We start from the raw sequence: 23,386 nt of genomic DNA, 5'->3' as shown, positions 1-23,386 counted from the left end.
GTTTTCAATTTCGTGTTGCTAGATCGATGGGTCAAATTATGCAATAAATAATTCAGATAGTCGTCTCTCTGATCATATGCATAATATATTTAAACTGGACGTGAGAATGTCGTCTATACAATGGGTACCTTTACTGTCAATAGATGCTCACAAGCAAACGAGAAAAAACATATGCAGTTATCTTGACGCAATATTGTCAAGACAAAGTGAACTTTCTTAGTAGATTGATACCTCTCACTATGGTATCGACATCAAACATTCAAAGAAGGAAGTATCGAGGTTCGTCACCGCCGAAAAAATCAAGATGCCACCTTCAGTAGGGCTAACCATATTTTTGGATGTTGAAAGCGTAATTTTAACACACCTACGAAACGTAACTATGAGTACAGGTGCTTATTATACCAATTTCATTTAAAAATCATGTATGTGAATCAAAATGAAAAGTAGAGGGAAGTTGCACCAGGTGTTCCCTTGCATCAATATAACACACATATCCACAAATCCGTTACTCTGATGGTCATAATAGGTCAGGCAGGCTTCGAATTGCGGATTATTTGAGTCGTTGTCAATAAATCTGATGAATTTGAGAGCAATAGTGTAAAAACTGGAGCACCACCTTTGTTTCGTGACTATAAAGTGGCAAATAATTCTCAATAAAATCAAGACTAATTCTGCGACCGTTAGTGTTTGAATTACGTGATTTCCAAAGGTGCCGCTCAAAAAGTTTTAAACTCACTATTTTTGGATTGAGTTTTCACAATGTATGCATTGCTTGTGGAGTGATAATGAGAATTGTCTTCTTTCTAGAGTAATGACTGGCTAGCAGTGAATTATATTTCTTCTTTTTACCTTTTGTGAGCAAAAAAGTGTATTTTCGCTTTCTCGCTATGAATATATCAGCATATTTTTCAGATAATGAGTATGTCTCTTCCTACAATTTTTGCTAATAAATAAATTTTGTTATGCTAGCACCCTATATATAATATGTTTGTGTCCAAGTACGTATTATAACTAGATATCACAAACTGTTTACTATTCATCAACTTCTTTTTGTTCAATGTAGATTCCTACAAATTATATACACAGCTCATTTGAATTCTATCTCTCACAAGTAGTGTCATTAAGCATACTTCAGTTTTCATAAGCAGAAGTGCACTTCGAGAAAAATCTGTTTTCTTTTTTACAGAACTTTGAATTTAATGAATTCATACACAGGATGAAACAGTTATTATTAGTGAAATAAAGTACAGATTAAAGATTTATACAAATTACATAACAAAAGTTTTAGTTACAGAACTGTCAGAGCCGATCTAATTTCGACCTTTTTGTTTTAATGAAAGATATATTTAATATATTTTCACATTCATGAATTTTTTCCCTTTTCTATCAGAGCAATGGTATTGAAAATAAATATAATCTGGCATTTTAGAGTTTTCTGGCTGATATTTTTTATTGTATTGCTGATTTCACTGAAAAATATATGGCGTCTATTCAATTCTCGAACTCAAATTTAATAAAGACAGTATCCTCAGATTTGAAATGATGAATGTACTTAATTGAACCTTCATCTCAATGACATTATTCAAAAGTTTAACGCACCACAGGGTATAAAAAAACTTCTTTCACAAAATACTTTAGATACTTTTCCATATTTTTCGTAGGGATCTCGAGCGGCATTTGAACTATGTTACGAACAAGTTTCTAAATTGTTATTGGTAGTAAGACTGACGTCAATGATAAATGAGTTTAATTCAGTCCTAAAAACAAAAAGAGAAATGTCCTCATGAAGAAAAAACTATTAAAGTACCTATATCCAAATAATTTCTCCAATTTCAAACTTCATAAAACTTTTTTATCGAACTCAAATCATTCACTCAACATGAAATATGAGAAGTAGCAACTAATCTAGCAAAATATAAGTCATAATTCACACTACTTTTATAATCAGAAGTGGAAAATATGATATAGACTATAAATAAATAAATCTTATGTTGTGTAAATTTGATGTACTACAATAATAGGAGAGCTCAGATAATATTTATTCCTAGAAAATATGAAATTGAAAAATAGATATTTTTGCAACAAAAAGAATTCAGTGACAAATTCTTGTTGACTCACCGTGTAGAGAGATGCGAGAAGAAGACAATTGGAGACGTCGTTGAACATTATAGAATACGACTGCAAACTCAAGGCGAATAAAATGGCTTCAAAAATGTACATAGACATGGCAAGAAAATGGGAAACTGTTTGTATTTCAGAGAACGTACCAAAAGTCTCATTGAAATAAATGGGAACGAAAATGATGGTCTTTACTGTGGAGGAAGTGATTAAACTTTTTTTTATTTAATCTATTCGAGTTTTATCTATATAAACTAACCAGAATTTTATCTACCCATTAAGAAAAAAACTAAAAGAAATTTGTAATATATTGCATCTTGAAGTGGAGTAAATGGAGTTATTTCAATAAATTAGATGAATGGAGTATATGAATCAATGGTTTTTCGATTATCTCATGATATATAGATTTTTTTTTATTTTGCTACGACGATTTTTTGTCGATATCATAATCTTATCTTCAATATATAGCGTAATCGAGTGTTTGTTTAGATAATATAAAAAATTACAAAAATAGTCAGAAACATAGAGAACGGTGGATTATACGTTAGCAGTCGTTATAAACCTGGTTTAAAACAAATTACCTTCGATTCATTTCAGGTCGTGTGAAATTGATACAGTTGACTCGTTTTAAAAGCTAAAAGCTGCGGAGTAGCGAATCAATCTCCGGCATAGGCAATCAAATGTAATATTACGCCGAAAATCATGACACTCTTAAATATCCTGCTGATCATTTTTATTAATTACTACATTACTTAAACTACCTTTATTATAAATTTTAAGTTACCTCAAATAGATTTTATCATTTCTTTTCCTTTCATAACATATAAGACACCAGGTATTCTCGCAAGCTGGCTGACAATTATTCCACCCTTAACTACTCTGTTGATCATTTTTAGTATCATTAAATATTATTTTTTTTCCTTGTCTAATTCCATCGCCTGGTTTCTCTTTTCTGCCCATCAGACTTCAAAAGCAAGGCAGAAGCTGACCACTTTTTCTTGTTTACTTCACCTAGCTTTGTTATTTTAATTCTTATTGCCACAAAATATAAAATAAAATTTAAGGTTGGGAAATTGTTTACTTTTTTCTTATGGAGTTTTGATTAGTAACAACCATGCAACAATTGCAAGAGACTTGCGCAGTTTCAAGGGACGTGCAATATTCTTCTATGTGAATTAGAACTGAAGAAAATTACGGAATAAGAGAAAGACTCCTACCAAGGAGCTACTGAGACAGCTCAATACCTATTTTACAATACAGCACCCAGGGGGCAGTTAGGTCCAATGAGATTGCTGCTCAAGTTATGAGGTAGCATAAGCCAATATATAATCTCATAATTTTTGCAAGAGCTATAATAATCAATAGTAGTTCCCAAAATTTTATAAAACTGAATTCATTATCATGGTTAACGAAAAGCGCATCAGACAGTGTTGTTGGTGTAGTAGTAGTATAAATAGTGTGTTCAACACAAAAATAAGTTTTTGATAACTAAAATAAAACTAATAACACAAGTATATAAGATTTTGGACTTGAGCAAACAAAGTAAATTGGGAGCTGAATTTTTAGGACTAGTTCTAGTATTCGAAATATCAATAAAATTCATTTTTACAAGGTCACGAGTTATAAAATAAATTGGATATCCTTAGCTTATCATTGTGAAAAGCCAAAGTACTGAAAATAATTATATTTGAATACAATTTTTATACGTTTTCCCGCTATGTTATATTCAACAACCGTACCAAAAACGCTTTGAATCGTTGCAATGTTGTTGCAAAGCGATTTTTTTTTCAATATGATTGCACATACGGAATGAACTGTTTCAACCACCACTACACTAACACTCATAACTACACTGTCTGTAGTTATCGTCTTTAAAAACTGAACTATAAATCATTTTTTCCAACACTGAAATGGAAGAAATCAAAAAAATAATAAAATTTCTGATGATAATTCCAAATTGAGATAGAAATAATAAATTTTTCAGTAGTTTTAATAAAAATAATTAAAAACTGAGTCTCACAATGGAAAAACTTTCCGACCGCACTGGTTCCGCCAAAACTATATATTTTAGTTGACATAAAGCAAGACTTGATACGGCTCATTTAACGAAACATAAAAACGAGAGATAATTTAAAAGAGACCCGATAATATATAATATAAGCGACATCAACAAAACGCGGAAAATAAAGAGGCGCAAACAAAGAAATGAACGTTCACAAAAAGGCCGAGGGCACGGAGCATATCGTGGAAATGTTATAAGGGCCTCTGTTAAATGTGCTTTCATCAAGACTAACCTGAAAACATTTTCTCATAGCTTCCGTCGTTAAAATATGAATTTTTTGTTGCTAATTTTGCAAACTATCATTATGTTATATCATACTTTATCACGTACATTTTTAATTTTTCAGAATTTTACATTACATTTACTAAAGTTGTATTCTATTTTGCATATTACAATGTTTTCTCGATTATAATTTATTTAAAAATATATGCTTCCACTTTATTCAAACACGAGCGATAGAATTAAACCAAATGTATATTTTCTCAACACTATAATTTATTCTCACCCCTAAAAGCCAATTATTTAGAATTCATTGCACATAAAATGTATCTTATTAGCTTCAGAATAGAGACTAGCAACGAAGCTGGAATGGGAGGCATCAATGGGGAGACGGAGATGTTGTAGCAGAGTCTTAATCCGCTTTTGAACAAAAAAATACTCTATTTAGAATTTTGAGATACTTTTTAAATGTAGTGTTTCTGCGTGTCTAAAACTCACCCACATAAACCTCGTATTAGTACAATTTCCACATTCGTTAGTACTTCCACAGTGCTATCTTTCACAAGTCTATTATAATCTCTTGAAGTTTTAGACTTTTTGAGACTATTTTGCAGACTCGTATATCTGCATGTATTATTTTAATAAGTTCTTATACTTCTTCACTATTGAGAGGACCTCTTCGTCCTTAGCGGTACGTATTTGTATCCCAGTACATCCTTGGATGGTATTCGTCGAAAAACTTGAAGTTGTAAATTGATTTGAAGAATCTCTCCAACAGCAGTAATCTTGTGAGTTCAGAGCATATCGTAGTGTCAAATGGACCTTAAATATAGAAGATAGTTCCAACTGAATCCTGACGATTATTTAGATAAGATATGTGTTGGAAGAACAATATTTATGTTGATCGAAAACGCTAAGAGGCGAATCGGTGATTAAGAATGATTTTGTATTTTTAAAGAAACAATATGAGTCTTTGATCAATATTTTCTTGAGGAGCTTGCAATTGGAACAAGTGAGTAAGATGGGTTGGAAAGACTTCGACGATATTATAGTAGATTCATCTGCTTACCGATTAGAATGATTATAGAGTTACCCCATGCGTCAGGGAACCAATGATTATTACAAATGAGGTACTATAACTTCAGAAGCTCGTAGATGAATAGATTAGATAGATGGCAGAAAGAATTGAGGATTTCAGTTGTAACAATTTCTTAGGAGTTATGTCATCAGAAACAGGCTACCAAAGGCCGAAATGATTCAAATACTATAGGACTATATAAATATCCCTCACAAAATTATCTTTAAAATCAAATATACACTGCGATTTCCCAAAAAATGTATTATTTATTGATAGATAAAAAATCAAAAAGTTTACAAAAGAATATTTGATCTTTATTAACATTATCAACAAAAACGTGCTTGGCATGTTTGTGATTTGGCTTAATCAGCTTATCGAACTTCTCTATAAAACAACAATTCACAAAAGTAATTCCCCATAGTTTTAGATATAATATTTATTTTACCGGATGTGTTGATACAATTTTTATGTGGGTTTGAAAAAATTTATAAAGAGTAGTTGTAAACTGTAACATATCTTTATTTTACACAAAATTGTCACTGGTGACATGATTTTATTCATATTATTGTCGTTTTTCATCAGTTTCAGTGAAAGTGCCATATTTTATGTAAAAGTAAGTTTCTTCAAATTCTTAGTAACTTGAACTTAAACAGAACAAGTTTGATAATAAGTTCAATGAAGTTTCATGCTCCAACTTTCGGTTTAGATGATATATGTTTGACAAACTCCTTCTCGAAATTTGAATTTATATAAAAGCTCCAGAAAAAGTGAATTTTTTATGTAAAATCCATATATTTTGTTACAGGATAATGATAGAAGCGAAGAAACTTCAAATTTGGAGTTTTTCAAACTGCTGGGACTGAAAGTTAAAGCGAATGATTTAGGTGAAGTTATCTCAACACAATTTGAGAAAAATGGCAACGGTGAGTAATAATGGAATCAATATATTCAGGTGAAAAATAGTCATGCCTAATATAGTATATACTTCTTGCACTAATTTTTGCAAATTGCATTGTGGCATACGTTAAACATGGCACAATCTATTGTTCTATTTCCCAAAATTATGAGATGAGAATTATTTTTTGTGAGTACTTGAACTCAAAAACTTCATTCATCGACATGCCATCGTACTCTTTCATAATAGAAAGTTAATATTTGCCACGTAGTTCAGTTACATAACTGATAGTGGCAGTTGCTTTCAACAATCAATAATTAATCTGAAATATACTTAATTTTAGTATAGATGACTAGTTTGCATCTACTAATCACATCTTGAGAATTTGTGAAAACACTCCCCAATATATTTGGTGTTATGGAAACCTCACTAATATATATATGAACGTCCGAAACTTATTGAATCCATTAACATCTATGATAAAGTAATAAATTTGAGCTCAAAAATTGTAGTTTTTAATCTTAGCAATATTATTCAAAAGCCTTTTAATCTATTCCCCTATTAGCAATAATTTGAATCGTTTCCATTACCCTGTTAATACGACGGTGCTGGATGATGGAGTTATTTTCAACTATTCAGTTTTTTCAGTCTATATTTGTGTAAGCTAATAGTATCAATTTACCAACCAATAAAATAACACTTAATGTGATAATTGTAAAATAATTGATTTTCAGAAGTACCTTTTTAACTATTACAATTTAATTTAATTTTGTTATGATGATAGATGATTTTACCGGATTCCTCTGAAAATCAACCAGAGCAGAAAATGTAGATTATATTTCATATATTAACATTCAAATACAATAAAACTCACGAATAATACATAAAATATCAACATAAAAAATAATTATTAGAATTTTTATTCTCAAGAAATATAAAAAAAATCAAACTATCTTTCCGTATTGTATTATCAATTCACTTTTGAACTTGAAGCATCTTTGTTTGTTTGGATATTTCTGATAATTGTTAATACAATTATAACTAGAATTGAAACAAATGATAAAATGCTCCTTTTTTTCATATCATCCGTACAAAATGGAATTAATATTAAAAAGAATGATTTATGCATCAACATACAAAAAATTTTCTAATTTATTATTCGGATTTGTTCATTTGTTGACTCAGAAGTAACGTTCTTCGTTCTAATTAGTTTTTTTTTTAATATAAATGATATTTTGTAATCCATAACTTCAGACTCATTTGATAAACACATAATTTTAGTGATTTTCAATTACTACAATCAAGCATATTATTATACTGCACCATTCTCTAACACACTAATTTCATTTCATTTTTCAAACTCTAGCAAACCATAAATTCACATTGGACCTCGATTATGTGGATAAGAAACATGAAAACCACATTCCAGATTCGTTTGATTATATAGAAGTTTGTAAATCTTTAGTTGGCACTAGTACTATACCTATTTGTCGATTGTACAAAAATTCAAAAGGAGAAAAGAAAAATTTTCCTAGAAGTTGTCAAGAAATTTTAGAAAGTGGTAAGTTTATATGTATTGACGTGCTCGAAACTTAAGTATTGTAAAACGCATCGTTAGTATCTATCTAACAATTATTTACTTAATAGGGGGCTCTATAATATATGGCGGACCTTGCCTTCCATTATAACATAGCTCAGATTCGCCCGATCCCTTGCCTTAATTTTCCAATTCATAACTTTCATTCCCTTCATATTTTATTCTAAATTATTCAAACACTTATTTTTGGTGCATTCCTTCTACTGTTCCCTATAGATCTTCTTCGTTGTCTTACCTTCATTCATTTGCTCCAAATGTAATCAATGTATCTGTTTAGTTTCAATAAATTTTTACTTTGTCGTTTTCTTTATAATGCTCACTTAATTCTCAAAACGCCTTTATTGGTCCATGCATTTTTCTCACAATTTTCCTTTAAAAAGTAATGAGATTTTTTTTATGATTTTCAGTAATAGTTCAACTTTCGGGTGCATGAGTGAAGATAGGTCTAATTATTCTTTTATATAATTTTAGTTTAAGCTATTAACAGTAGCAGCAACCTCAGTTCTTAAAATAAATTCATATCTTTTAGTATTACTGAATTTAATATTAATTGAATTCCGTCACCCTTTTAAAACCAATTTCAGTATTTATTGCATCTGCGGCCATAATGTTTCATCTTTTCATCACAATATATAGATTGTTCTTTGGTTATTAAAAGTCCCACAGTATGTGCTTCTACTTCTAAACCACTGCAGCCCAAAATTAGACACTTTTAATCTTCACATCGAGCCCACATCATGAGACAATTCAAAAAATTTTTTAAACTTAAAAATACTAGTAGAAAGTGTATCACTCTGTCCTAATCGAAACCGAATTGTTACTATGGATGAGACTTCAGTACATTTCTACGATTCAGAAACAAAGCAACAATCGATGGAATGGCAATACTTTGGTTCTCCAAGACCTAAAAAGTCTTTCTGTCCAAAAATCTGCTGGAAAAGTTCTTGCTTCAGTTTTTTGGGATTGCCATGGAGTAATCATGTTTGTTTTTTTGGATAAGGGTAGAACAATAACTGGAGATTACTATTCGACATTACTAACCACTCTACGGGAAATAATTAAAGAGAAAAGACGCGGAAAAATATCCAAAGTTGTTTTGTTTTTGTAGGACAACGCCCCTGCACACAAATCTCATAATGCCATGCAAAAAATTCATGATTTAGGGTTTGAATTACTGTAACACCTCCCTTATCCACTAGTTTTGGCTCCGTCCGACTATCATCTCTTTCCTCAAATGAAAAAAAGTTTAAAAGGTCGTAATTTTTTTCCAACGAGGAGGTAATAAAAGCTGTGATCTGGTTTGCAGAGCAAGTAGAAACATTTTTTTGAAAGGTATAGAGACGTTGCAGGTTCGCTGTAATGAATGTATCCAATTAAGAGGAGAATATGTTGAGTAATAAAATATTTTAAATTTTAAATTTTATTTGGTTCTATAGTAGTCTAAGATTTTCCAATATATCCTCGTACAATAAATAATTAAAGCATAAATGAAGTTTTCTTACGTCTGGCTGTTCGAAAAGTCATTTTTTGAATTCAAATATTCTCTTCGTTTTACTCTGGGGAAGCTAGGAAAACATCAACAACTTTTCCACATAAGGTATATTACGTCCCTTATCATAAATATATCGATCCACGATCAATTTCCTAAATTCTCTAATAAGCAAGCAGAATTTATTGGTGAATTTAGGAAAATTTTCGTGGATTGATAAGTTTCCAATTAGGAACATAATATTTCTTATGGGGGAAAGTTGATATTAGTTTGATTTTTTGACTTCACTTCCTGGAAATGTATTATCAAATTTAAATTTAGAATTTAGTAAGCAATAATCAAACTACTTTTTTATTTAGAATGTACAAACTCGAAGCGCTTGTACAAACAACATACCAGAACCAGAATTATTCTGATCAATAATATAGAATTATTAACAAATACTTTAGTAATGTGAAAGTCGGAATCAATTTATTTAACTGATGTATTAAAAAAAAATGTTAGAAAAACTCATTTTTATACAATATCCCATCATATTTCTAATACCTTATGAAATCATAATTCTCAACGTTATTATTTTGGAATATTATTATGCAAATACATTTTGTAGGAAATAATAAATCAGGTATATACGAAATTAATCCTAGAATGAGTAGTGAACCTTTAACGGTCCTTTGTGACATGGAGACGAAGGGTGGAGGTTGGACACATATTCAAAAAAGATTTGACGGATCCCAAGATTTTTATTTACCTTGGAGAGACTACAAATTTGGATTTGGTGATCTCAATGGAGAGTTTTGGATAGGTTTAGAAAACATTTATCATATAACAGGTGAATGTCTCAATATTCATATATACGAAACGATATTTTCAATTGTTGTCCTACTCTGACACTAATTCAATGATAACTAACTATGTATAATGCAAATTTATTGCATATCTTAACATGTTTGTACTATTAACTATATAAAGATTAAGTCATACCTTTGTAAAATTTTCTTTCGAGGAACTTTTATAACCTCTTACTGATTTTACAAGTGAAGTTTTCCATCACAAAAACAATAAAACGGATCAATGAAGCTCATAGTCGTAAATACGAGATGTGTTAAGAAAATGTAATGGCATTTCATAACGAGTTTCAACCTGCTACTAAACCCTTTAGAGACAGTGTGTTTGCAGTATCTGTCGTAGAATATGGATAGCATTAACATTAGGTTTTATATTAAGTTGGGAAAAAAGTACGAAAGAAGCTCAAAAAATGTTGAATTTTGTTTTACCTATGACCAAAACTCACAACTGTCATTGGTAATTCAAGCTCTAATAATTCAAACATCAGAGTCATGGTCATTGTTTTCATTACTTTCCAAGAGAACAAAAAGAGTATTCCAAAGGGGCACTGGAATGTGTATGAACCAATGTATGAAGGAAGAGACCCGAGACCTGAGAAATGGGCAAACGGATTTTCACTTCATCTTAATAACGCTTACCACAAGTCCCTTTGGATTCGCGAGTTTTTGGCTGCTCAAAGTATTTAGCCACATACGTCTTTTTCACTACGTTTAACAACATTGCGCTGAAAAAAAAGAATGTTTTAACGCTATATAAAATATTTTCAATAATATATTTAACGTTATGAAACGTGCATTGCTTTCCCAAGGGCATACTGAGGAGAAAATAATTTCAAATTAATCTTTCTTTCCATCACTTTTTATATGTTAGTGAATAAATGTATTGGCTAAATGTTGATTTTAGGTTTTGAAGTTAACGAACTACTAATTGAATTAACTGATAGAGAACATAAGAAAGCTTACGCGCAATATTCAGTTTTCACCATCGGTCCAGAAAAAGAAGGATACGTTTTAAAAGATCTGAAAGGATTTTCAGGTGATGCAGGAGATGCTTTAACACCACATCTCAAGTCCAAGTTCAGTACGCATGATGTAGATCAAGATGAAAATTCTGGAAATTGCGCTGCATTATATAGTAAGTGACATACAAATACATGAATAAGGTAATGTTCAATTTGAATTGCTACTGTTCCTTCATTACAGAACATATAAGTAAGCTACATAGGAGCGTACAAAAACTATTTGGTAGGACTGGAGTTTATCTATAAATTTATATAGTTGAATATGAGGTGATAGAACAATATCAAGTTTAAAGTTTCGAACTTCAATTTTGCAGATACTGTGGTAGTACAAATAGCAAAATTGAAAATTTTTAGATCATTAAACCAGACTTGTTTTAATTCGAAAATTCAACAGTGTACAATAAATAATTTCAGTAATCACTAAAATAAAATTTTATGATAAATTGTGAATAATAAGGTACTTCCCCGCAGCCACGGTTACTTTTTTTTACTATCCTCTATTAATTGCAGATGGAGCTTGGTGGTACAAAAGTTGTTGGGAGAGTCACTTAAATGGTAAATATATGAATAAGCAATTGTCTGATCATTATAAGTATCATGGACTTGAATGGAACGGTTTTAGAGGAAAAGAATACAACCTAGCAGGATCCAGAATATTGGTCCGACCTCTTAGTGAAAAATAGATAAAACTATTCACTTATTAATATAAAATTTATTGACAATATATGTATGAAATAATTACACTATACATTTATAAAAAAGTGAAAAGTGTACATTATTTTTCTGTACCCCGTTTATTGTGACTGCTTTATGAACAGATGTCTAGATTTGGTTAACTTATAAGTTAGGTTGGTACGAGCAGCCTCGACTTACGTTGGTCGTGGTTCACTCGAAGATCTGAAGACTTTTTATTTTCAACAATTTGGAAAGTCTCACAATCAGTAAGATGTATATTGAGATGTATATATATATATATATATATATATATATATATTCGTATAAGCGCAAAGTTACCAGACACATCCTATACTTACCATCGTTTCATTCAGATCTGTGTAAACTAAGGGTACACTTTAATACCTCACTTCTTGCTTCCATTTTTTATTAGTTTCCTTTTTTAAGTAAGAATAAAGTGAATTTTTTGTCTTTTAATGAAAGAAATTATATTTTATTCACAATATTATTAAACTAATGCGACTAAATACAATCCAAAAAAGTTTGTAGCACCAAATATGATCGAAAAAACTACATCTAAGATGGAGAACCCGACAAAGGAGGTTGGTAGTCAAAATCAAAACATTGGTTTTAACTTGATGAATATGAAAAGATAATATTATTGTGTAAACAGGACACAATTTAATGTAATTTATTTTCACCGCATATTTGTTGAAAATATTTGAATTTGTTTGATCTTTGAGCTTTAGCTTGTTTTTGAAAGTGAGCACAATTATCCATTACTTAATAAAATAAACATAACCAACTTGAAGTAGAAGTATTTATCTCGTGATATCAAATATATTTGAGCTTATATTATTTTTAAATATACCACAGAGGTATATACTCAGCTTCCATTTTTCTTTAAATTCCATCATCCTTTCAGTTCCATTCACATTAATAAACAGAGAAACAATACGTTATTTTTAGATTTGCTTAAAAAATGTGTGCTTGGCACTTTTGTGATTTGGCTTTATCAACTTGCCAGGATACTGAAAAATAGAAAAGTCACAAATGTAATTCCACATAATTGTAGATACGATAAACAATTTAGATATTTTTGTCAACTTTACCGGATATGTTGATACAATTTTTATGTGGGTTTCAAAATATTATAAATAATAGTTGTAAACTTCATCAAATTACAATTCTACTCTAAACGTCAAATTGAGAAAATGATTTGGTACATTTTATTATTATTTTTCGTTAGTTTTGGTAAAGGTGCCATTTTCTACGTAAGGGTAAGTGAAGATTCCATATAATACTGAATTTTATATTCAAAACATTCTTAAGCTAAAATACTTGAAAGATTCTAATTTTTTTACATCATTTAAATTTGAAGATATTTCTCCAAAAAACTGATCGTTATTTACATTTGTTTAAAGTGGAATTTTCTGAATAGATACTTTTTATTGTTAATAATGAATATCTATTCCATTATGTTCAAAAATAGTACTTTATTGATAAAAAATATGAGTACTTCAATATTCAACGATTTATAAATCATAATATTGGAACATAACGAAAAACTAGATTCATTTCTTTACATTTTTCTAAGCTGCTCCTATTTATTTATATATTGATTATTTCTAATTATTTATTGATATTAGGCCGATTTTCTTTCTTTCAACTTTGCCAGTATTTTTCAGAAAATACTTAATGTAAAAATTCTGAAATACTTGAGAAAATGTTCAATTATCTGTAAGAAACAGTTTGGTGTAGACGTACAAATTAACTATTGAGGCAGTTGTTAATATATCTTTCAGTATCCACAGCACCCCCAGTACTCGATCACATAATGTCTAAATATTACTCCTGTCGAAATCACATACAAGAGCAGAACTTTATCATCTTTTTTCATATGTATTCTTCTATATTGTCCGTATAAAAGTCATCGTTTCCTTTGATTTTCAAATTAGTAGGTATGAAGTATTTTTCATCAGGACGTTTAGACTTGGTATTCCTTTTCCACATTTGATTATACCACAGTAATTGCTTGAAAATGCGAAAAATATTTTGGTTTTGAATTATGTGAACCTACTGGCTTAGGGATCTGTCCAAGCATATTATAAATGATTTTTATTATTTGCAACTTATACGATATTTTATTGTGATTGACTGGGAAATGGAATTGTCTAACTAATGTCAAGAAAATAAACTTTTTATATTTAGGCCTTTTGCCCTTTTAAAATTCTCATATTACAAACTATTTTGAAACTCCTAAAAATGGTGCCAAAACTAGTGCGATGTACGTATATTATATTTGTGGAAACTTTGGCAAGCTTTGAACAAGGAAAAGTGATAATCGAATTTGAGGAGCAAATCTTCAATAAATTGAACCATTCTTGATGATTATCTGTTACTGTGAAATTGAGTTTTGATAATTATTGTTCAGGTATTCTATTATGACATTCTCTTCTTAAACTTGATCTATTATGCTAGCAAATAATATTCACCAGCAAAATATTATTGACAAAGTTGAACCAAGCAAATCACAAAAACTGAATGGATTTCATAATTTTCTAATACAAAAAATTTAAAGAAATTCTTAGAAATTTTTTAAGATTTTGTGATTTATGCTATAAATTGCATAATCTATTTTATAATACTAATTAAACTTAATCGAAATACAAAGTAGGAAGAAGGTAAAAGGAGAGGTAAGAAAACGTGATCATGTCCACTAACTTCATAGTTATTTTAATGAAAGTAACGAATTGCAACAATACTTTCGGGAGTAAAAGCAAAATTATAATATTTAAGCCAATAAAAAATCGACGAGGAAAGTCTTATTAGAAAAAATTTAATAGTATATCGCAGAAATTAATTTTGAAAATGGGTGGACTGCTTTCTTTTTCGTTATGACAACACGCGCTATGCCACAAGTCCCTTTTTTTCTTGAAACCACTGTTCTAATACCACTCACAAAACTCAATTGTTCTATAAAACACTACTAAATTCATGTGTGGCTCGCAAACTCAATTTTGTTACACTTCAAAACATCCTGTGTATTACTTAAATAACTATTAAGAAACAAATGGACTTTGTGCACATACTGCAGCATCATTTCGTTCATAGTTAACTTCTATATAATACTAAATATCAGTATATAAAATGACAATAATCCCAATGTTTTGCATTGTAATGATTCCATAATCAGAAAATCTGTTTCATTCACAGGACAATGATAGGAACTCCGATCCCTCTTACATGGAATATTTTAAATTACTGGGATTGAGACTTGATACAAATTCAGATATATTAAAAAATGATTTGAATGAAGCCATATCAGCCCAAGTACACAAAATTGGTAATGGTGGGTATAAAGCTTCTAGTATATTAGTAATATTTATCGTTAAGAACATCAGTACTACTTAATAAAAAAGAAAACAATAAATTTAATATTGAATTAATCGCGCGACCTATATACTCATTTGTATTGATGAGTAGAAATTTTCTCAATATACCCATATGCATAAAGACTGATTCGAAAACTTGACTTTTCCCTTGCCGTTGACGTTTGTTGTTACAAAATTAAATACGTCGTCGTCTGCAGTTGGTGACTTCCAACATAAACGAATTTTATCTTTTCCCGTCGACCGTTCGTAGCAGTAGAAAAGAGCCAATAACGTGCGTTTGCGTTTGTCACGTGATTTTGCCTTATGCTCCCAATAAAAAAAACATAAATACCAGACTACATACAAAAACACAAAAAGAATATCAAAATTTTTAGGTTAACGGCAGCAAAGTCAAGTTTACGAATAGGGTTGATAAAGGTCAAACGGCAAACGTCACCCACGAACGGCAACGGAAAACGAAAAGTCAAGTTTATGAATTGGCATAGAAATTTGAATTAAAAGTCATACTTACGCCATTGCTATGAGTGTTATTCTCTCTAAATGTATCAGTTCATATTTTTATATGTAGGAATTTTATCCAATACAATAAATGTTTTCTTTCAATCGCAATAAAAATATGTGATTACATAAATTGAGTATATGAATCTAAGTTAGTTTTATTTAATTCAATTAGTTAGTCTCATATACTGAGGCAAGCACGAACCGATTCGTCTTCATGAAATAGTCTTTGTAGTGTCGGTCGTAAAACAATGCATCAATATCGAGCTCTATTTCGATATTGCAGAAACTACCGAAGACACTCAATAAATACAGAAATCTTTCGATGGTGATAAGTTAATTAAATTGGAGAATCTTTACGATTTGTGTCAGCGATTTAAAAGTAGAAATATGTTAGTTAAGGACAACTAACAATCCCTCAAACTAGATGGAAGTGTATAAAAAGTGAACAAATTATGTCAAACATCTTCCATTGAATACGCTCTTGACTATTTGGAAAAAATAGAAAAATGGTCGCCTATAATTCACGAAATTGGTCTTCTTCACCTTATTGACAAGATCTAATACCATCCTTTATTTGATTATTTCTATTATTAAGAAAGAATTCTCCCAATAATACTTCCAGTCAAAGATTAAAGTTTACGATGAATACATGACTAGCAAAAGCAGTATTTTGTTATCCACCTTTTCAATTTCTCTTTAATTATGTGCGCGTTTCTTATGAAATAAACACTAGGTTATCATATACGTAAAAAGAATTTTAATCCCAGTTTTACTCTAGATAATTAGCTTTCAATGTTTATTGAATTCCAGGGAAATATGATGAATCACTAGAAGCGCCGATGACATTCAATCTGGGTGTTCACAAAACAAAAGATGGATATGAAAGCAGCGCTTCCGTCTTTTTTGATTATGCCGAAAAGTGCAAATCGTTGGTTGGCACAAGTATTTCTTCCATTTGCAGGCTCATTTATAAAGGTAGCGATGATAACAATCATTATCTTCCAAGAAGTTGTAAGGAAATTTTAGATCGTGGTAAGTATCATATAGCCTACATTCAATTGTACGTATAAGATATGTTATCAAGTAATTGTATTACAATTGCTTAAAAAATTAATAATACTCTTAGTGATTCTTCACATCCCAAGGAAATAATTATTGGATATTGATTGTTCGGCAATATCATAATTACGTATGGAGCATATATATGTTTTCTAAAATAAACTTCTCGTAAGAGAACCTGTTTAACGGTTAAGTTGGGAATTCTTAAAAAAAATGGTGTTAATGCTTTGGTATGTTAACCCCGTTCACAAAATTTGGATCCCATCATCCCATCGAACATGTGCGGAATATGATGGGGAGGAGACTGCCCAATTTGCACCATCTTTCACTGACTTTGGCGTAAATATTCTAACTTATAAGGAGGTATTACAAGCAGATAAAGACCACTTCCTTTAGTTTATGCCTTGATGTGTAGAGGGCTGAATTCAAATACGAGACCGCCATCGCTATCTCAATGTAGGGCAAAATAAAAAAAACAAGTTGAGATATTTCATTTCTTCAGAGAGTAGCTCTTCTTAAGTCACTTTGTTTGTGGTATCACATCTACATTGCTCTCAAGCAATCCTCTATAGTTTGGAATCTTATATTAAATTACAAATCAATATTATTCAATATTCGTATTTAGTTTTCAAATTAGAATAATTCTTAATGTATAAGATAAGCTAGGGCGTAGACGCTCTTAATTTACCTAAAGCTTTGACTTATTGATTGATTGATTGATCTTTGTGTACTCCGAATTGTTTATCAGTCAGGTAAAGTACGAAGTGTGTGTCTGAGAGCAATGCAGCTAACGTCTTCTGGCATTAAACAGCTGTCTCATCTTAGCTTATATAACCTCACTCAATAAGTCGGGTGACTGACACACAGATGGCGCTGCCATTGTCAAATCCATATGACATTTATGAAGTACCAACAAATTTCAAAATACTATGTGTAAAATCTCATTACATTTCGATTAGTCAGAAAAAAGTGGCAGTTATTCAAGTGAATCCATTTTTATTTTCAAACCAATGGATTCAAAACAATTTCGTGTGTTGATTTATAATTGCTTCTTGATGAAAAAAATACTGCTTAGCAATGGTTTCAAAATTTTTAACTTGTTAAAATTATTATTCCATCGAAAACAACCATTTGTTATTAGTTTGCTGAATCGAATTGTGATTGTGAGACACTGATGATGGTGAACGTTTTGGTCGTCGAATGAGGTGATTACTACTCCAGAAAACATCAAAAATGTCCACAATTTGGTTACATCTAATCGTAAATTGAAATGCCGGAAATAGCTGAGGCCGAAAAGTTTTCAAAAGGGTGTGTTGTCAATTATGCCTGAAATTCGACCATTTTTTCAAAGTGAGTGCCACGTTTACTGACGGTCGATCAAAAACACAAACATGATGATGATTCAGAGCAGTGTTTGGCCGTGTTCAATAACATAACAATGGATGGAACATGGATCCTTCACTTCACACCGGAATCAAAATGCTCATCATCTGTGGACTACAGCCGGTGAACCACTTCCACAACAGTCAGCTGAGACGATTATGGCTACAGTATTATAGGATGCGCAAGGAATATCGTTCATCGAATGTCTGCAAAAGGGAGGGGCGATCAGTAGCAAATAATACATAGAGTTGTTGGATACAATACAACGCGCCGATTCACAAGTCGATGGCAACGATGGTTAAATGGAACGAATTATATTTATTGATTATACGATGCTCTCTCATCCACCGTATAGTTCAGATCCAGAAGCAATTGCTGAAACTGAAGTCTGCTTTGAGGCAAAAGACAAATCATTCTACATGCTCGACATCCAGCAGTTAGAGAAGCCTTGGAATGATTGTACTGTTTTTGAAAGAGATGATTGATGAATAAAAACGATTTTTGGCACAAAAATATGATTTTCTTAGTTAATTACACTACTTATTGAGTGAAGTTTATTTGCTCGATAGAAGGATTTTGAGCCAATTGATATAATGAGAAAGAAATCTTATCGGTTGTTTCCAATTTCATCTTGTTTTCTCATTTTTTTTCAACCACGGCTTAATCGCTTCTTGAGAAACCTATAATAGGTTGGGACCCTATAAAAAAGATTGTCCGTCTTTCTTTTCCAAGTGATCAACTTGTTCATTGCCGTGCTCTCCGGCGTGGTTCTTTATCTTCTTCGATACAACATTACTTCATATTTTGATAATATTACTAAATTTATTTAAGATTTGGTTGAATATAACTCCCAATCTATAACTGAAACTATCAAATTGTGTATAGTATGTTATAGTATAGTATCTTTTGCAGGATATAACAAATCTGGTATATACGAGATTCACCCATATGCCAGCAATAAACCTTTCTTAGTTCTTTGTGACATGGAAACTAGAGGTGGCGGTTGGACACATATCCAAAAAAGATTTGACGAATCACAAGACTTTTATTTGGGTTGGAGAGACTATAAATTTGGATTCGGTGATCTTGATGGAGAATTTTGGATAGGTTTAGAAAACATGCATCAAATGACAGGTAGGTTATATGATTATGTTGATTAATGTAAAGTTCATGTTTCCCGAAATTTTTTTTCACCAATTTTCAACGTATTATCAAGTACATTTTTTTATGATTGGTACTTTTGTGAATAATGTTTTCACTTATTTTCCAGATATTTTTTTTATATTTCCGAACTTGATGCATTGTTAATTTCAGCTTTCGAGGAGAACGAACTATTAATTGAATTGACTGATAGAGATGGCAAAAAAGGGTATGCTCAATATTCAGTTTTTGCGATTGGCGCAGAAAAAGAAGGATATAATCTTAAAGATCTGAAAGATTATTCAGGGGATATTGGAGATGCTTTGACACCGCTTAAGGGACAGAAATTCACCACTTTAGATGTGGATCAAGATGGAAAAGCAGGAGCAAACTGTGCAATATTATATGGTTAGTAATATTTTATGACAACTGTTAAGAAATATAGAAAATATATAAGAAATAAAACGTAAACAAATTATACCCATGGAAGATAATTGATGCATCATCCCAATCAAATTATTTGAAAGGAATAAAGAATAAAATACAGGGAGCTAATATTATTGAGTCGAAAGATGTCTAGGAGGCTATAATAAATACGAACCCATGAGAGATGACGTTCACAAAAAAAAATATAAATTTCTCTCATAGAACTTTGAACATAGACTCAGCAAATTTGCAAGGTATTTGTTCAATCAACCCTAGACAAAGCTAATTCGAACAGCAGAGAATAGATCAAAAAATCTAACGAATGTTATCAAACAATTCACATATATTTATGTATTTCCCCCCATTTCTTTGGAAACAAATATGATGAGGATCTTGTATAGAAGGAGAATTTCCGAATGGTAAGGGAGTCGGTTTGGCGACATCAAGTACGGTCGCCTCGTGGCTCAAGGGACTTTCCCGCATCCTAGGTGACTTAAGTGAAAATTTCAGTTAATTTCATGGCGAAGTAAACGAAGGCCTCGAAAGTAGTGAACGTATCTTTTCGGGCGAAACGCGAAAAGATAGTGCTCAGAAATCATAAAACTTTTCATATAAGTCGAAATCTACATTTTGTCGAGCTAGGCTGATTTAATTTTTCTTTTAACGGCTTCCTTCCTTTGCCAGGCTCAACATTTAAGACAAGAAGTGGCATTCTCATGAGCGAATACACAAGCTCTTATTTCAGACCGATATATCTAAATAGGTCCGTGTTTATGAACGAAAAATCTGTCTATTATCTGAATATATTTTCTTTTTTAAATGTTGATTTGATAATTTGTAGTAAGAATGTGAAATTTTTATGAGCGGGCAATTTTATAAAGTGTGAATATGATTTTCCTTTGTGAATATCGAGAAAATAATTTGAAGAAACAATTGAAAGCTTAGTATATTGGGTCATCACTAGTAATTTTTACTTTGCTCTAAATAAGTTTCAAGATGAAGAATATCTTATTAATAAAAAACTAATTACAATCTGTGCTTACCACGTTTTTTTCTACTTTCAAGGTAAAAGATGGTATCGCACAAAATTTATTGCAAAATAAGGAATTTTATTCGTTTCATATATGTATTTAGGGAGGTACGATGTTACATATAAGAGAAGAATTCTAAAATTTCACTCTGTCCAGATGAATGGGTTTTATTGCAATTAGTAAGATTTAGTTGTCATTTCTGTTAGTCTTTTATTGTAACAATATAGTGTATCGTTGGATCTGTTGTTCCGAACTTTACCTTTCAGATTTCCACAAAATGTTGGTTATTTTATGTAGATTAACAAAAAATATATGAACTGCGTTTGATGCTTTGTAAAAAGTTATGAACGATTATATGCGAAGAAGTGCGTTTATGATAACATTTAAAGTTATAAAACTATAAGAAATCTCCAGGTGAGATACGATGATGTATTGATATCTGGTTAGCCTAGACCAGTACCATGCATAAACAAAATATTGCGTTACCATAGCAACGAACAATAGCTTATTAGAAGTGTCAGAGTAAAGTTTGACTTCAAAAAAGTAAACCAGAGTTACGCAATAAATTAGAAGAAAAAAGATGTCCACCGAAATTGTGAAAATCGACTTGGTGATGATTGATCGGGAAGGCAAGTTTCTGTGTCAGTCCCCGAAAATTTCGATGCAGTTCATGACATGATTTTATCAGACCGTCGAATTGGGCTAAAACGGATATCTGAAGCACTGAAAATTTCATACGAATGCGTTCATCATATAGTTCACGTCAATTTGGACATGAGAAAAATTGCTGCGAAGGTCTGGTTTGCAGAGCAAGAAGAAACATTTTTTTCAAAGGTCTAGAGACGTTGCAGGTTCGCTGTAGTAAATGTATCCAATTAATAAAGGAATATGTTGAGTAATAAAATATTTTGATTTGAAATTTTGTTTGGTTCTATAGTAGGCTAGGAATTTTTGAATATATCCTCGTATTTCCCATATTTTTTTTTTCATTTTATAGAGCCAAAATAACGAGGGGACCGTGAAAGTATAAAATTACCGTAAACAATTTTTATATAAAGGTAGTTGATGAAAGGGAATTGAAACCAATATAGCAAATACTTACTTAGCGTAAACTGTCATTTGATATCATCTGGAGCAAATCCCTCGTGAATAAATGATTTTTTAGTTATAAGTATCGGTTAACTACATCTGTGCCTTTCATAATATAACTCCTTGTAATGGAACTCATTGTATGATCATTTTTTTCCATTTTCCAGTTATATTAGTGTTAATAGCTTTCACATCCTCTTTATTATCACGAGATGAAAAATTATATTTTATAACGATTTTTATTTTACAGAAGGGGCCTGGTGGTATAGCGAATGCCACACGAGTAACTTAAACGGTAAACATATGAATAAACCGTTGACAGATCAATACAAGTTTCACGGTCTCAATTGGAATGGATTTAGAGGTCACGATTACAATCTTGCGGGTTCCAGAATGTTAATTCGACCAGCCAGTAAACATTAAATAATCAATATCGTTGCTCATACTATTGTTTTTATATGTAATATACTTTTACAGATTTATATTGTATTCAAAATGCATCATTTCATTGTAATGTGGAATATATTACTGTGATCTAAACCTTATATGCAGTATATTAATTCTTATTGAATAAAACCACATAAAGTTTAAATCTACTAATTTATTACTGCTCCAATATATAATTAAAATCAGAACAAAAAAAGACACAATACATCTGTACTATACATAAAATGCATAAAAAATAAAAGTCTTTCTAGTATCCATTATTATTTTAGCAGTTAATTCCAATAGATGCTTTCAGTAACTCATCTTACAAACAACATCTGTTGAAGTTAATTAATAGAGAAAGCACGGAGGAAATTTAAACTTTAGCATTTTCAGTGATTATAAGCCCTATGTTAATGTATTCACTAAACCAACCTTATCATTTCTGTAAAAGCCTCTTAAGGACGACGATCAATTTTCATATTTAATATCTACAAAGACGGCGCAATTCGCTTTTACTACTCATTCATAAGTCCGCTATAAAGCATTTAAAAACTATTATTTTATCAAACTTTTGTGTCAGAAATATGCTTAGCGTATTAGCCAATTGACACAATCAGCTTTCAAGAAATATATCAAATCACAAAATAAATTCAACTTTATTTTTATACAGTGTGTCTACTTAAGTTAGAACCATATGGGGAACTTTTTTATTAGTGGTTTTATGAAAAGAAGTTATTTCTAATAAAAAGTTCTGCATTGTCAAAAAGTTAAAATGCAACCATCAGATATCAATTTTTGAAAGCAGTATACGAGGTTTCTCAAAAAATTTGAATTTTGTGCAAGTGTAAATAAGAGTAATAAAGTATCTTTATTCTATACCTTTCAGAAAAATGTTATAAATAAAATTGTTTAGAATTAGAAGTTATATTC

General features: G+C 30.8%; 3 protein-coding genes across 3 annotated transcripts in view; 2 read left to right on the top strand and 1 right to left on the bottom strand.

Annotated features, from left to right (window-relative positions):
* The window catches only part of LOC130441952 (glucose transporter type 1), a 537,558-nt gene that overhangs the window by 343,152 nt on the left and 171,020 nt on the right, over positions 1-23,386 (bottom strand). The gene's annotated exons all lie outside the window — the stretch shown is intronic.
* On the top strand, positions 5,895-12,275 carry LOC130441955 (microfibril-associated glycoprotein 4-like). The gene is made up of 6 exons (XM_056775882.1): positions 5,895-6,090; positions 6,283-6,400; positions 7,739-7,933; positions 10,069-10,290; positions 11,211-11,441; positions 11,839-12,275. The coding sequence occupies exons 1-6, from the start codon at positions 6,025-6,027 to the stop codon at positions 12,009-12,011; spliced, it is 1,005 nt and encodes a 334-aa protein (XP_056631860.1). The 5' UTR covers positions 5,895-6,024; the 3' UTR covers positions 12,012-12,275.
* LOC130441954 (microfibril-associated glycoprotein 4-like) lies at positions 12,881-22,619 on the top strand. Its single transcript, XM_056775881.1, has 6 exons — positions 12,881-13,283; positions 15,220-15,355; positions 16,710-16,931; positions 19,254-19,475; positions 19,656-19,889; positions 22,278-22,619. Exons 1-6 carry the CDS (start codon positions 13,218-13,220, stop codon positions 22,448-22,450), a joined length of 1,053 nt encoding a protein of 350 aa, XP_056631859.1. The 5' UTR covers positions 12,881-13,217; the 3' UTR covers positions 22,451-22,619.

The sequence above is a fragment of the Diorhabda sublineata genome, chromosome 3, assembly GCF_026230105.1.
Source record: "Diorhabda sublineata isolate icDioSubl1.1 chromosome 3, icDioSubl1.1, whole genome shotgun sequence".
NCBI classification, from domain to species: domain Eukaryota; kingdom Metazoa; phylum Arthropoda; class Insecta; order Coleoptera; family Chrysomelidae; genus Diorhabda; species Diorhabda sublineata.
Note: the sequence above shows the minus strand (reverse complement) of the source record. Positions and strands in the feature narration are given on the sequence as shown.